The 14,399-nt window shown below is 31.3% G+C and overlaps 2 protein-coding genes across 3 annotated transcripts in view; both read left to right on the top strand.

The window, feature by feature from the left end:
- LOC115877501 (extracellular matrix-binding protein ebh) overlaps window positions 1-14,399 on the top strand; it is a 43,799-nt gene that overhangs the window by 1,499 nt on the left and 27,901 nt on the right. The window lies entirely within an intron of this gene.
- LOC115877502 (putative nuclease HARBI1) lies at window positions 9,964-12,266 on the top strand. The gene is made up of 4 exons (XM_030893701.1): window positions 9,964-10,390; window positions 10,445-10,720; window positions 10,782-10,974; window positions 11,773-12,266. The coding sequence occupies exons 1-4, from the start codon at window positions 10,118-10,120 to the stop codon at window positions 11,994-11,996; spliced, it is 966 nt and encodes a 321-aa protein (XP_030749561.1). The 5' UTR covers window positions 9,964-10,117; the 3' UTR covers window positions 11,997-12,266.

The raw sequence follows: 14,399 nt of genomic DNA on the forward strand, positions 1-14,399 counted from the left end.
TTTTAATTTTAAAGACGCTTACTCTCAATTGGCCTTAAGGTTGTAATTTATTTTTATATTGAGTAAAAACCTCGGTAAAAACGATGTTTAAATGGTGTAGGTATTTTAGAATTCGATAAAAAATAATTTTCTTGAAACAGATTTGTGTTTGGAAACCTTCTACCTAATGATCGAAAAAAACGACGTCAACGATAGCTATGAAATGAAGATCGCTGTCATTTGATGTGTAAAAATAGGACGTCATCAATCGTCATTTCCAAGCTAACTGGACGCCGTTTTTTTCATATACTATAATTAGTCTTACCTAATTTAGACAATATTTATGTCAATTTTTAGTAAAAGACGCCTAGAGATTGACCTCGCCAAAATGATCATTTCATTGAGTGTAATGCCCCAGCTGTCTTTGACGCCGTTTTTTTTCGGTCATACGATACATTTAATCATACAACTGTTTGAGTATATTGTACCATACAATCGAAAAAAAGAACGACTATTGAATTGGAAATAAAGATTGATGACGTTTCATATATTATGTAAAATTGTTTGGAGAATGTCATTCGATCGTCATTTCCTAGCCAACTATGACGCGATTTTTCACATAGTACACATCGCATTGTACCTACCTACTTTTAAAGAAATATTGATATGAGTAGGTACTCAAATAATATAGGCTTGAATATAGGTGTACCCACCTACAATATGCTCAATTTGATCATTCAGTATAGGTACCGTATGATCGAAAAAAAAACGGCGTCCATTTGGTTGGGAAATGACGATCGATGACATTTCCCATATAAATTTACATATAAAATGACAGCAATCTTCATTTCATAGCCATCGCTGACGCCGTTTTTATTCGATCATACGGTATTATTTCTACTAAGAAAGTACTTACCTTAAATTTGTTTAAATTAAATTTCTTCTTTAATCTAATTCTTACGTACCTAAATGGCATTTCAATTTGTTGAATTGTCAACCTGTCAAAGCCTGCTTGATCATAAAACTTTTTGATTTTATGATACCTACTGTACGATAATTTTTTTTTAATGACGAGACTGAAGAAATCTAATCCGAGATCTAATATATTTTTTTGTAACTATTGTGTAACTATTATTATACAAAGCAATCTTAATTAAAAAGCGTTTTGATCATAGTGTATGTCTATTCGCTTTGTGTTTATTATACCATCTTTGTACTATTGTATGATCGAAAAAAAACGACGCCCGCAATGACATTCCCCATATAATTATACATATAAAATGACAGCGATCCTCATTTTATAGCCATCGCTGACGCCGTTTTTTTTTCGATCATATTGTATTATAAAACGAAGATACAAATTCTGGTATCTGGTTTGACAGGTCATTGACATTTTAATGTTATTTACATACCTATATTGTATGTTTAGTCTCTTAAAAATTCAGTTTTTTTTATTTAACTTGATTTTCAAAAAATACCGGGTGCGTCACCCTTATAACTGGCTCACCCTTATTATTTTTTTACTTAAAAAAACGATATTTGGTATGTTAGTATTTGACATAAATTAGGATTGATTGACGTATTCAATTGTTTTCGGTCAGTTCCTGTTTCACCGGAAATGGCTACAACTTTTGATTTTAAATGGCACCCTCGGTATTTTTTCACTTTATTCGATAGAAAATAACACTCTGAATAGAATGACATATCATATGCCAACTTTTGACATTTTAGAATGTGGTTTATTTGAAATTATTAGTGTTAGTGTTTTTAACTGGCACTCTAGATTAGATATTTAAAATACGACTTTTTGTGTAAGTGAGAATGTCAAAAGTTGACATGTGTCTACGTGTGTTATTTTCTATCGAATAAAGTAAAAAAATTCCGAGAGTGGCATTTAAAAATCAAAGGTTGTAATTATTTCCGGTGAAACAGGAAAATGACCGAAAAGGACAAGTGACCGAAAACGATTGAATACGTCAATCAATCCTAATTTATGTCACATACTGAAAAAATAAAAAAGTTATAGGGGTGAGCCACTTTTGAAACGCACCCGGTATATTAAGCTCTAAAATACATGAAAATTTTAAAGTCTCCGTTTTTCGTGCCAGTGTACCTTTATGTTTAACTTTAATGGCGGTTTTAATTTATTTTGATGAAACTAATATTGTGTAGTTAATTATACAAAACACCGTGTGGTGGTCTGATTATAAATAAATATACATAATTAAACATTCACCGAAATTGCATTTTCAATTCGACATTGCTCTAATTTTAGGTTTAGTCCTTGCCTAGACACTTAAAATTTCTAAATATCTGATACTTTTCGTTCAGTTAGTAGGTCAAAAATCGCTAAGCTGCCAGAATATATCACGATATCCCCTATTGGTCTATCAGCAATTTTCTCTCGTATACAACTGATCGCTTCCTTTATGGCGTAAACCTCTGTTTCGAGAACATTACAGTCATGAGATCGTCGGATGTCTAGTTCCTCTGAGAAGATACCTTGAGCCTATACCTGTGCCTCCTGAAGGTACGGAAGCATCTGTGTAGACTAGGGTTGTCAACTTTCAAAATAAATAGAGGATGATAGGGTAAAAAAGAGGCACAGGCAAAACATTTTTTGAAACCTGGCCAATGTCCAGTATTTATCAAAAATTTTTCAACGTTATGCGATTGATGGTTTTCCTACTTTCTTAAAAATGTTATACTCGAAACTAATCGAAACTAAAAAAAACTAACTCGAAAAAAATAAAACAAACCATTTTCAACAAAACTTTTTCAAAACAAAATGTGCGCTTTTTACATTTTAAAAACATTGAATAAGAAAAATTGCAGTTTTACAAATAATTTCCCATGAAATAGGTATATTGAAAAATTTACACGTTTAATAACAAAATAAGAAAAACCTTAGCTCAAAAATAGGATAACTTATCTTAAGGATAGTCCTCATTCACTTCCACATTTGTCGGGTTCATACATGTAATGCCATTGCATTGACCACATGCCACAGTGCAGGTGAATCCCATTCGCCTGCATGTACATGCTACTTTTTATGAAATGTGAATTTAGTTAACATTTGAATGCAACATAAATTTAACTTACCTGATGAAAAACTCGAAGTCCATGATATTTCGCACTACTGGAGGTAGGTGGTAATGATGCCAAGTTGAAGTTGGTATTAAGACTTCGTCTAGCTACGTACTGTTGATAAAGCATGTATCTGGCACTATCCATATCTACTTTTTTTTGTCTCACCTGCACTATGGCATGTGGTCAATGCAATGGCATTACATGTATGAACCCAACAAATATGGAAGTGAATGAGGACTATCCTTAAGATAAGATCCTATTTTTGAGCTAAGGTTTTTCTTATTTTGTTATTAAACGTGTACATTTTTCAATATACCTATTTCATGGGAAATTATGCGTAAAACTGCAATTTTTCTTATTCAATGTTTTTAAAATGTAAAAAACACACATTTAAAAAAATTATCTCCGCCATATATTCCTTTTTATAGGAACTTGTATCCTAATAAATTTTTTGCTCTCGAGATTTATATCAAAAATGCTTTCATTTGAAGTTAAACACAGAATGGTCGAGCGGTTATTAAAACAATCCTCCAAAATTAAAGAATTCGCATCTGCGCCACTGAAATTCTAAAAATTTTGGTTCTTTACCTATGTAGTAGGAAATTTTCTTCTCTTCAATTTTTTACTCATGACTTTTTTTACTAAAATTCGTAGTTTTAGAGTTATTGAAGAAAAAGTAAAAAAAGGGTCATTTTTACCCCTTGTAGGGATGGTTTTGGGGTGACGGGCTCAACGGTTCATCGCTGGGGTTTCAGGATGTTTAAAGATCTACAAAATGAAGCTCCATGCAAAATCGCAGCTTGTCTCTAATTTGTTGAAGGTCACCCATGTAAAACGATGTATCGGCCCTGGGCTAAAACGAAAGACAGATATCAATTTTTTAAAGCATTGTGGCGATAGACGAATATTTTTTAGGTTTTGAGTTTGGTATGCAAAAAAAGAGGACTTGTTCAAAGCGCGAGAGAAAAGAGGACTGTCTTCTGGAATAGAGGACGGTTGGCAACTCTAGTGTAGACTGCTATCTCTTGAGTGTTCACTACTCGGTTGCTTTCCCAGTTATACCTTATCTACTTTTAATAGAAATGCATATTTTTATCGCAATTTTAATAACTATTACCAGTTATTGACAATTTAAAATGAAAAAACCAATTATCGAGTCAGGAGTCAGGTTTGAGTCTACCGGTCTACCCTGCTTTATACCAAGTGCTTCTCAAAAGTGGTTCACCCCTATAACTTTTTTATTATTCCATTTAAAAAAACGAGATTTGGTATGTTAGTATATGACATAAATTATGATTGATTGACGTATTCAATTGTTTTTGGTTACTTCCTGTTTCACCGGAAATTACTACAACTTTTTATTTTTAAATGGTACCTTTGTTATTTTTTAATTTAATTATGTAGAAAATATCACTTTGAATAGAATGACATATCATATGTCAACTTTTGACATTTTCGCGTATGGTTTATTTGAAATTATAACTTGCCGTTCGTAACGAAAATTTAATTCGAAATACCAAGTGTGTGGTATCAAATTATTCGTAAAAAAATGATTTTTCCAAATATGCTAATGAGCCACCCTCGTTCCATTTGAAAAAATTGAGATATGAATAAAAATACAATTTGAACATTTTCTAACTGACCAGGACATTAACATTAGACGATCAAATCTATTTTTCCAAGGCTCCTTGATTAAAAATTAATGTTTTTAACATAGCCTTAAGCGAGAATGTCAAAAGTTGACATATGATATGTCATTCTATTCAGAATGTCATTTTCTATCGAATAAAGTAAAAAAAATACCGAGGGTGCCAAAACAATTGAATACGTCAATCAATCCTAATTTATGTCATATACTAACATACCAAATCTCGTTTTTTATCTGAAAAAATAAAAGAGTTATAGGGGGTGAGCCACTTTTGAGACGCACCCGGTATTTTTACACGAGTTCGAATGATCGGCCAGAATATTCAGGTAGTTCTATTCTATTTTATCAGGTAATTCTATTTTAAATATTCAAATATCCTAACTCGGGGGAATATCTAAATGCATTATAATATATTTTAATAAACCGAATAGCTGCAATCTGCAATAAATAAATACCTTGATAAGATTGTTAAAAACTGATTATTAATAGTTTGTCTCTCAGTCAAGGCTTACTATAATTAAATAATGTTTCAATAAAAATAAAAACACTATCCCAAGAACGATAAAATGATTAAGTCCAGTCGTTTAAATTCTATAAAAAATAAAATAGTTTTGTAATTGATTTTGTTGATTTTTATACTTAAGCGTAAACCATAAAGTTATAAACAATAACAATTAATACGGTATGATAAAATAGACGAATAGATTTAGATACTTATTATATGGGGGAAGATTTCTTTTATAGGTGAGACAGATACTGTTGTATATTTTTTTAATAATCTATACTAATTTATAAAATCCTTAAGTGACTGACTCACTGATTAATCACGATCCTGCTCAAACCACTCAACGTAAGAAGCTCAATTTTGGCATACAGGTTGCGAAGAAGGGATTCTTCGAAATTCCAGTTCCAAGGGGGTGAAACCACCCCTCAAATATTACAATATTTTTTATTTAAAAACCAGTGAGTTTTCCGAAAAAACGCTTAAACACGTATATTTTATTTTGTTTTTTACATATTTTAAGATTTTTTAAAATTGTATATACAGGGTGTTTCGAAAAATCTGGTCCTTGATTAATCACGATCCTGCTTAAAGCGCTTGACGTAAAAAGCTGATTTTTGGAAAAAGGATTGACTTTAGGGTGTAGAAGTTCGATAAGAAGGGATTTTTCGAAACTCGAATTCTAAGGGGGTGAAACCACCCCTCAAAAATTAAAATATTTTTTATTTAAAATCCGGTGAGTTTTGCGGAAAAACTCTTAAACACGAATATTTTATTTTGTTGTTTTACATATTTTAAGATTTTTTAAAAAAATATACAGGGTGTTTCATAAAATATGACCATTGAGTAATCACGATTCTGCTTAAACTGCTTGACGTTTAATTTAAAGCTGATTTTTGGCAAACGGATTGACTGTGGGGTGTAGAGGTTCGATAAGGAGGGGTTTCTCGAATCTCAAATTCCAAGAGGGTGAAAACGCCCCTCAAATATTACAATATTTGTTATTTAAAAAACGGTTAGTCTTTCGGGAAAACGCCTAGACACGCATAATTTATTTTGTTTTTTTACATATTTTGAAATTTTTTAAAAAATCACACAGGATGTTCCAAAAAGTTGGGTAATTGATTAACCACGATTCTGCTTAAACTCCGTGACGTAAAAAGCTTATTTTTGGCAAACGGATTTTTCGAAAGTCTAAATCCAACGAGATGAAACTACTCCTCAAATATTACCAAGTTATATAATAATATCGCCATATTGTTTTTTCTCATGACATAAAAATGTGAGAAAATTTTATCCAGTTTGTATGTTAATGGAAATTCTTGCTTTGCTTTATCATCGCCATTACAAATGATTCGAGGCGAACGAAGTCGCGGGTACACGCTAGTTTATAATATACCTTCTGTAAATATATTTTATAATTTCGAGATTCAAATGCGGACAGTTAAATTTAAAACACTCCGTATAAAAGGTTTTTGTTTTTTGGTGTGAGATTTTATTGTGAAAAGTTCAAATCAGTGAATATTAATTTTGTATTTTGTAATTGGTAGACTAGACAAAAAAAATATTTTTTATGTGGAATACTAAAGTTTAAATACAAAGCAATAATTTCACTTTCGCATTATGATGCTTTCTAGTCTCTATAGCCACCTATATATACGGAAACATTTTGCTGTTTATGACTCCAACTAGTTTATTACCCATAAAAATCTAGGCAGTTTTTACGTTTCTGGTTTTCTATTGTTGTTACACACAATTTCTAACCAAAATCAATAGTTGCCAACTACACACTATGGTAGTGTAGGTATTGAAGATTGTACTACCAAAAATGTTTTTTTTTCTATAAATAGATAAACCTTACTGTACAAAATTAAGGCCGGCCGTAGCTCCAGCGTTAAGGATGATTCACAATACGTACATAGCCATCTTTTTATTAACGCAGCTCCGGTAGCTCTCGCAAAAAAGCCGCATAATTCAAGTTTTTTTTAAGCTAAAACAATGCAATATTTTGAAAAAAGAACTACATTATAACCAGGAGATATCGGCAATGATAATGTTCTTGTCATTTGATCAAAGTTCAGAATTTATTTTCTGTAAAAATAGCGCTAAAATTAAGACCAAAGCTGAACGTGCGCTAAAAACGGCGAGCGTTGTACTGACCATTTTTTTATTTATACTCGTTATTACTGCTAGCATAAACCGATAGACCTAAATTTTGAATATGTTTTAACTAAATATATAACTTTGAATAAGAAGACTAAGGAAGGAGCATAATGCTATCCATGTATTCATGCATGGTGGGCGGAAAAGGCACCATAAAAGCTCTCTAGGGTGGGGATCCTTGACAGTTCTGTTTGACGATTCATTTGACACATTTGAATTTGATTTGAAATTTTGTGGATTTGTCAGTCTTTATGGAGCTTATTTTATGTTATTTATTATTTATTCTACTACTGATAGTTGTATAAAGGTAGTAAATCTAGATGGAAATTGTGGCAGAACTTAAATTAACAGTGACACTATCGCGATTTATCGAAAAAAGACTCTAAAATAGTTGGTTGTGTAGCGTGCGGTAGATCTCGGCAAAAATTGAGTGAAATAATGGAACAACTTTTCGCTAGTAAGTGACTATATAATATACATACGTGTAGTAAACCGATCATTTATGAAATTCACTTAAATTAACTAAATTATATATTTTTCTTGCATTTTAGGTTTTATTTATTACTTGTCAAAGATTAGATGTCAAAGAATTTAGATACGTTAATTTGACTTACCTGCTTCAGTAGCGTATCGGGTGTTTGTGTTAATAAATACTTATTATAACTTATCTATTTTTATTAGAATTATATTTTTATAACAATTTTAATAACTACCAACATTTATTCACAACGTAAAATAAAACAACAAATTATTGAGTCTACCCCACGTCTACCCTACATCATAGTTTTACATTTTTTAAATAAAATTAGAACGACACTGATAAACCGGAATTTAAGTCGGCCATATTTGAGGCCCATCGCGGTGTACCTAAGATTTTTGATATGCTCCTTCCTTAGTCTTCTTATTCAAAGATATATAACTAATTAAATGATAGTATTCATATCTGTCAGTTTTAAAATTTATAACAGAGATTTTTTATCTCAAAGTTATAATATGCTGGGGCAATGTAATCAAATCGAAAATATAAAAAATAATCCAGTTATTTAGCTTGTCGCAAAAATCAACACGCTACGATAATTATTAACGAAATGACGCGACGGCAGGTTTAAAATTATTTATTTTGTTAAATCGGCGCGTCGCTGTCTCGCTTGCCTACTGGGCTGCCCGCGGCCACGCGCTAAGGTCGTTGTGCAATCCGGACACTCAATTGGATACGAGGATACGTCAGTCAATCCTAATTTGTGTCCATGGCTGAGAAACTTAAATGGAAATGACGGTTCATTAAAAATAGTTTTTCCTCCAAGATGCAGAGGCGCAAAATATTAAAACTGTCAATATTAACAATGCAAATGTCAATATCTGACAATAATAAAATTTGATTTTTAACTGTCACTCAGAGACGCTTTTGTTGTGATTTTACGGTTTGATTTCGTTTTGATTTGTCGAATTATTGTAAAATTAAATTCCTTCAGAGTTTTTGCCAGTATTCTGTTTTTAGACAATGTTTTTTAAAAATGGTGGGACAATTTGTGTTTTGTATAGACTCTTAATTATTTTTTATCATGGACTTTAATTGTTGTACACCTGGTTTCCGAAGGATACAATGGTAAGTAAATTAAACATATCTACTTACAGTTATAGATTTTTTAAATTAGTACTGCTAATAAATGCTACTTGCTGAGCAGTTATTTAATTTTTTTACGGTGCATGTAAGGAATTAAGGACGCGTGTTGTGTTATATTAGCATGATCAGCAGATGATTACATCTAATTTAATTTGTTTTTATTATTTCAGGTCTCAAACGGAAACAAACTGGGAATCTTGGCTACACCAAAATTATATAGCCGTTTCCAATTCACTTCAAAGGGAGGAAAATTATGTAAAACTGCCTGCTATTTGCTGAAAACCGCCAAAGATTAAATTATAACTGTAACAACTTAATATATACTATTTCTAGTCTTTTAATATATTTTTAATTAATATCCGACATAAGAACACTTTGTATGCTTTTAATTAAGTTGATTTATCGTTTATAATATGTTCGACCTAATTAAAAGCACACAAAGTGTTCTTACATGTATGTCTAAATTTATTTTAAATTAACTAAAACAACCCCCCTTCCCCGCACCCCTCTCTTCCATTAGTATTTCTTCCTCCGACTACCAGAGGCGCCCTTGTATAATAAAATTGAAATGTATTATAAGTTGCCTATCTATTTAATAGTATAAGTCTTTTATCTATGTTTGTCCTATACTAACATCATATCAAATCTCGTTTTTTTTTATCTGAAAAATTAAAAAAGTTATAGGGGTGAGCCTGAGCCACTTTTGAAACGCACCCGGTATAACGTAAGTTCAAATGATTTATGAAGTCGTTAAAATGATTTAATCAAAAAACTACTTAAATTTTCTGTGAGCTTGCAGGCAGCTCTTAGATTAACAATAAAAAAGGCAGCCCTGGGCACATGCCACAAAGCAATAACATGCCACAAAGCAATAAAGTAAGCTCGTCTACGATCGTGACGTCGGAATCGTTGTCTCCGGCCTCTATGCGCAGTTCACGGCTCGAGCAAGTGAAGTTTAGTAACATTTGTTTTTCTAGTGATTTTTGGAATGAAATATGTGGAACACTGCACAAACATAACCTACTTTTTTTCTAGTCTTTACTTTTGTTTACCTTATTGTCGCCCGTGTTTTGAATTTTGAATTGTTTTTACTATTCTTCATAAATTATAAATGGATCTAAAAGAAGTTAAGGATTTCCTTGAGTATTTCGACAATGTGGAAGAGGTATCTGAAAACAGAGTGCACAAAAGATGTATTTGTGATGCCGAAAACCCAATTGAATTTTACGAGGACCAGGCGTTTTGCTACCGCTATCGTTTTTCGAAAACGTTTGTGCTAAATGTTTTACTACCTCTTGTTGCCAATAGCCTAGACTCCGAACCCGTATCGCCCCTAATCCAACTTTTAACCAGTTTACGATATTATGCAACAGGAGATTTTCAGGTAAGTTCCTCTTGTTTTTGTAATCCATGTTTCTAATCAATCTTAATTTTCTAGTTGGTTAACGGGGATTTACGTGGAATAAGCCGGGAATCAGTAAGCCTTATAATAAAAAATGTTTCCGAGGGAATAGCTAGGCATTTGCGTGACTATATTCAACATCCTAAATACCTGGAACAGAAACAACGAAACGTAAGGTTGTTTCAGGCAATAGCTGGATTTCCTGGTGTGGCAGCGTGCGTAGATTGTATGCATATTAAAATTGCTAACATAGGAGATCACAAGGAGTATGTTTTCACAAATCGCAGAGGCATCTTCTCTCTAAATATACAAGTGAGTTATATACGACAACAATTATTTTTAATTATGTTCTAAAACGAACGTACCTGTTTAGATTGCGGTGGGTCCACAGAGGGAAATGATTGACATTGTTGCTAGATATCCCGGAGCATCCACTGACGGCATAATCTATGATAGAAGTTATCTGCGAGTAGCTTGCGAGAAAGGTGAAATGGGGGGCGTTCTTTTGGCTGATAGAGGATATCCGAAGAAAAGACCAAATCTGCTAACACCAATTGTTCATCCAGGCAAGTAAAAAAAGGGCAAATTGGGGCAAAGTTGCACCTTGGGATGTTCACCAAGATGCCATCAAATATTATATTTATATTATTTATTTTATAATATTTTTTATTATTTGATTGCATTTAATTTTCCGTATTTAATGTTTTACCCCACATCATTGTTAGGTTTTAAAGCTAATCAATATTATAATGATGAATAGGTTAAATATTAAAAAAAACAGAGTCGGACTTGAAATTAGTTTAAAAAAATTGGGTTCAAATGTCCAAAACAAAAAATATATATATTAAGTGTGGTATATCATTGTACTCAGGAGACCGAGTTCTTTCAAAACATGAAATAAAAAATGCAGGTCCGTATTTAAAAAAATTAAGTTATAAAGAGAAATAAGACTATGTATCTCACAAATTATCAGCTAATTTGAAAATCTAAAAATACTATCAGATAGTGGTTATGATTATAATAAAGTGGCTATGAGAATGTGCAATTTGTTTTTTGATTTTCTAAAAAGTAACGATAGGAAAAAATAAAATCGATTTTCAAAAAATCCGTTTTTCTGGGAAAAATCTTTTCGAGAAAACTGAGTTAACTCAGCAATACTTGTAATTTTTAAAACTTTTTTGATGGCATCTCGGTGAAAACCACAATATACAATTTTTTCATCTCGGTGAAAATTCTAAAGCGCAACTTTGCCCCAATTTAACCATGTTCGTATCTATTATGGTTGCCGAGATACCAATGCTCGTACCTCGAATTTGTAGCACCCTGTATACATATTATAATACTTTTTAATTTGATTCTTGTAGCTAGTGCACGTGACGAACGCTTCAACAAAGCTCACAAAGGCACAATGGAGGTTATTGAACGTGCGTTTGGTAATTATAAACGACGGTTTCCGTGCTTGCACAGAGGACTCACGACGGAACTCACAACAAGCCCAGCTGTAATTTGTGCTACGACGACCTTGTATAACTTAGGTTTAAAATATAAGGACAATATTACTTGTGAGGAGGAGTCGCTCGAGAATTGAGTTGAGGATGTTAGCAATATTAGTGTTTAATTTAATCACAGTTTTAGGATTAGCGGTTATTAGATATTATTTTTATTACTGTAATATTAAGATAAATTCGGACATATTTTTGTTATTATTTTATTGATTTATGTTTTTTTTATTCAGTAGGTACTTATTATTAATATGTAGAAACTAATGCCAAAATAATTGTTGTAAAAATGTTTGTAAGTAATATTACTTATTATTAATTTTTAATTATTATTTATGTATTCGTTGTATTAAAAAATTTGTGTAGTTAGAAACAATACTTTTTTCCAAATTTTGGTGGTTAAAATTTGTTGAAATGTGTTACATTATTCTTTGATTGAAACAAAACAATAAAGTTGTATAAATTTATTCTAAATTAGTTTATTTTTACATAAACTCCTACTTGCTCCTACTATACAAGGGCCTGCAACAGTGCGTGAAGCATCTATAGGTCCTATATAAGAGATCTTTGTTACTTGAAGTTTTGTTTAAGTTCATACGTAAAGTATGTACTAGGGCCTATTTTAGGAAAATATTTTAACTTCTACAGGGTGGCTCAAAAAGTATGAGTGAATTGGGATGATTTTTTTAAATAGAACATCCTAAATATTACATTTACATTTTTGACTTCTTTTCTGATCACTTTACATACTTCTAAGATACTATTAAAAAAATTTTGATAAATTCAGAGATAAAAATAAATAAAATATAAAAATATATATTTTTTAGACATATAAAAAATGTGATGGGTCCTGGAATCAAAACTATGCTAGTTACTTACTCTAGTTGGTCAGTCTTAAAACATACAGGGTGTTCAAAATTCTATGCCAAACTTTCTAAAATATAAAATAATTTTTCTTGATTTTTTAAATGGTTTCTTGATTTTTTAATAAACACCCTGTATATTATTTTTTTGTTAGATGTAAATTTTTTTTTGTATTTAATGTATTTTAAAATTTTTAACGGTTTTGCAGATATTTGCTGTATTATTACAAATGGCGTTTTCATTAGTAAAACACCAGACAAAAATCATTAGGCTTTGATAAAAATTTGTTGTTGAAAGAGAGTCATAATATGTAATATAATACCGCGAATATCTGCGAAACCGTTAAAAATTTGAAAATACTTTAAATACAACAAATGTTCATTTTTTAATTCTGCATCTAACAAAAAAATATATATAAAGGGTTGTTCCATTTAAAAAAAAAACGACGAAAAATTATTTTATATTTTAGAAAATTTGGAGTAGAATTTTGAACACAAAACAACTGAATGATTTAAAATTACGCTATGTATGTATAACAATATAAATACTGCCCATCTATAGCAAATACCTAGTATAGTTTTGATTTCCGGACATTTTTTTTAAAGGCTGAAAATATATATTTTTTATTAATTAATATTTCTACAACTATCAAAACATATTTAATAATATCTCAGGATTATGTAAAGTTATCAGAAAGGAAGTCAAAAATGCAACCATATCTATACAGGAGACAGGATGATCCATTTAAGAAAATTATACCGATCCCCTCACACTTTTTGAGCCACTCTGTAGAAGTTAGAATATTTTCCTGAAATACATTCTAGTACATATTTTAGGTATGCACTTAGACAAAATTTCTACGTTCTTTTTTATAGGAGCTGCAGATACCCGACGTACTGTTGCAGGACCCTGTATATACCGTATATTCAAATCTGTAGGCGCTGATAAATAATAAGCCTTATGTTGTTTGAACTCAGTTTAGACAAAACCTTTTGTCTATCCTACATTCTGATAACTTAATTAATCTTTGCACGTATTTCAGAGATATTTTAAATATGCAATGGAAGAGTGTTATCTTTAAAATTACCTAATAGTTGCGCCTATATCTCATTCCACTTAAAACATCGTTTTTTTTTAAACTATTAATATCTACATGTTACAGTTATCTTATCAAAACTATGAATAGATCATATCGATTACATTTAGCTACCCTTCTAATGTAAATTCTTTCTTCTGTATACTTTTTGCTCTGTATTGGAAGACTGAAAGTTATGGAAAACAATAATAGAAATATGTTAGAAATATCAAAAAAAAAACGACAAAAAACGGCGTCAGCGATAGCTATGAAATGAAGATCGCTGTCCTTTTATATGTAAATTTATATAGGAAATGTCATCGATCATCATTTCCCAGCCAACTGGACGTCGTTTTTATACGGTAGGTACATACAGGGTCCGGCAATAGTGCGTCGGGCATCTGTAGATGCTAGAATAAAAAACTTGGGAATTTTATTTAAGTGTAAACCTAAAGTATGTACGAGGATGTCTAAATATTTTAACTTCTATAGGGTAGTTAAAAAATTGTGAGTGGATTGGGATGATTTTTTTATATGGAACACCCTGTATATT

Source organism: Sitophilus oryzae, unplaced genomic scaffold, assembly GCF_002938485.1.
Source record: "Sitophilus oryzae breed Bouriz unplaced genomic scaffold, Soryzae_2.0 scaffold_1494_pilon_pilon, whole genome shotgun sequence".
NCBI classification, from domain to species: domain Eukaryota; kingdom Metazoa; phylum Arthropoda; class Insecta; order Coleoptera; family Curculionidae; genus Sitophilus; species Sitophilus oryzae.

Bases quoted from the DNA above. Each gene is read 5' to 3' on its own strand.
- LOC115877502 (XM_030893701.1), top strand. From the start codon at position 10,118: ATGGATCTAAAAGAAGTTAAGGATTTCCTTGAGTATTTCGACAATGTG. The intron at 10,391-10,444 runs GTAAGTTCCTCT...TTAATTTTCTAG, and splicing joins ATGCAACAGGAGATTTTCAG to TTGGTTAACGGGGATTTACG. The intron at 10,975-11,772 runs GCAAGTAAAAAA...TGATTCTTGTAG, and splicing joins AACACCAATTGTTCATCCAG to CTAGTGCACGTGACGAACGC.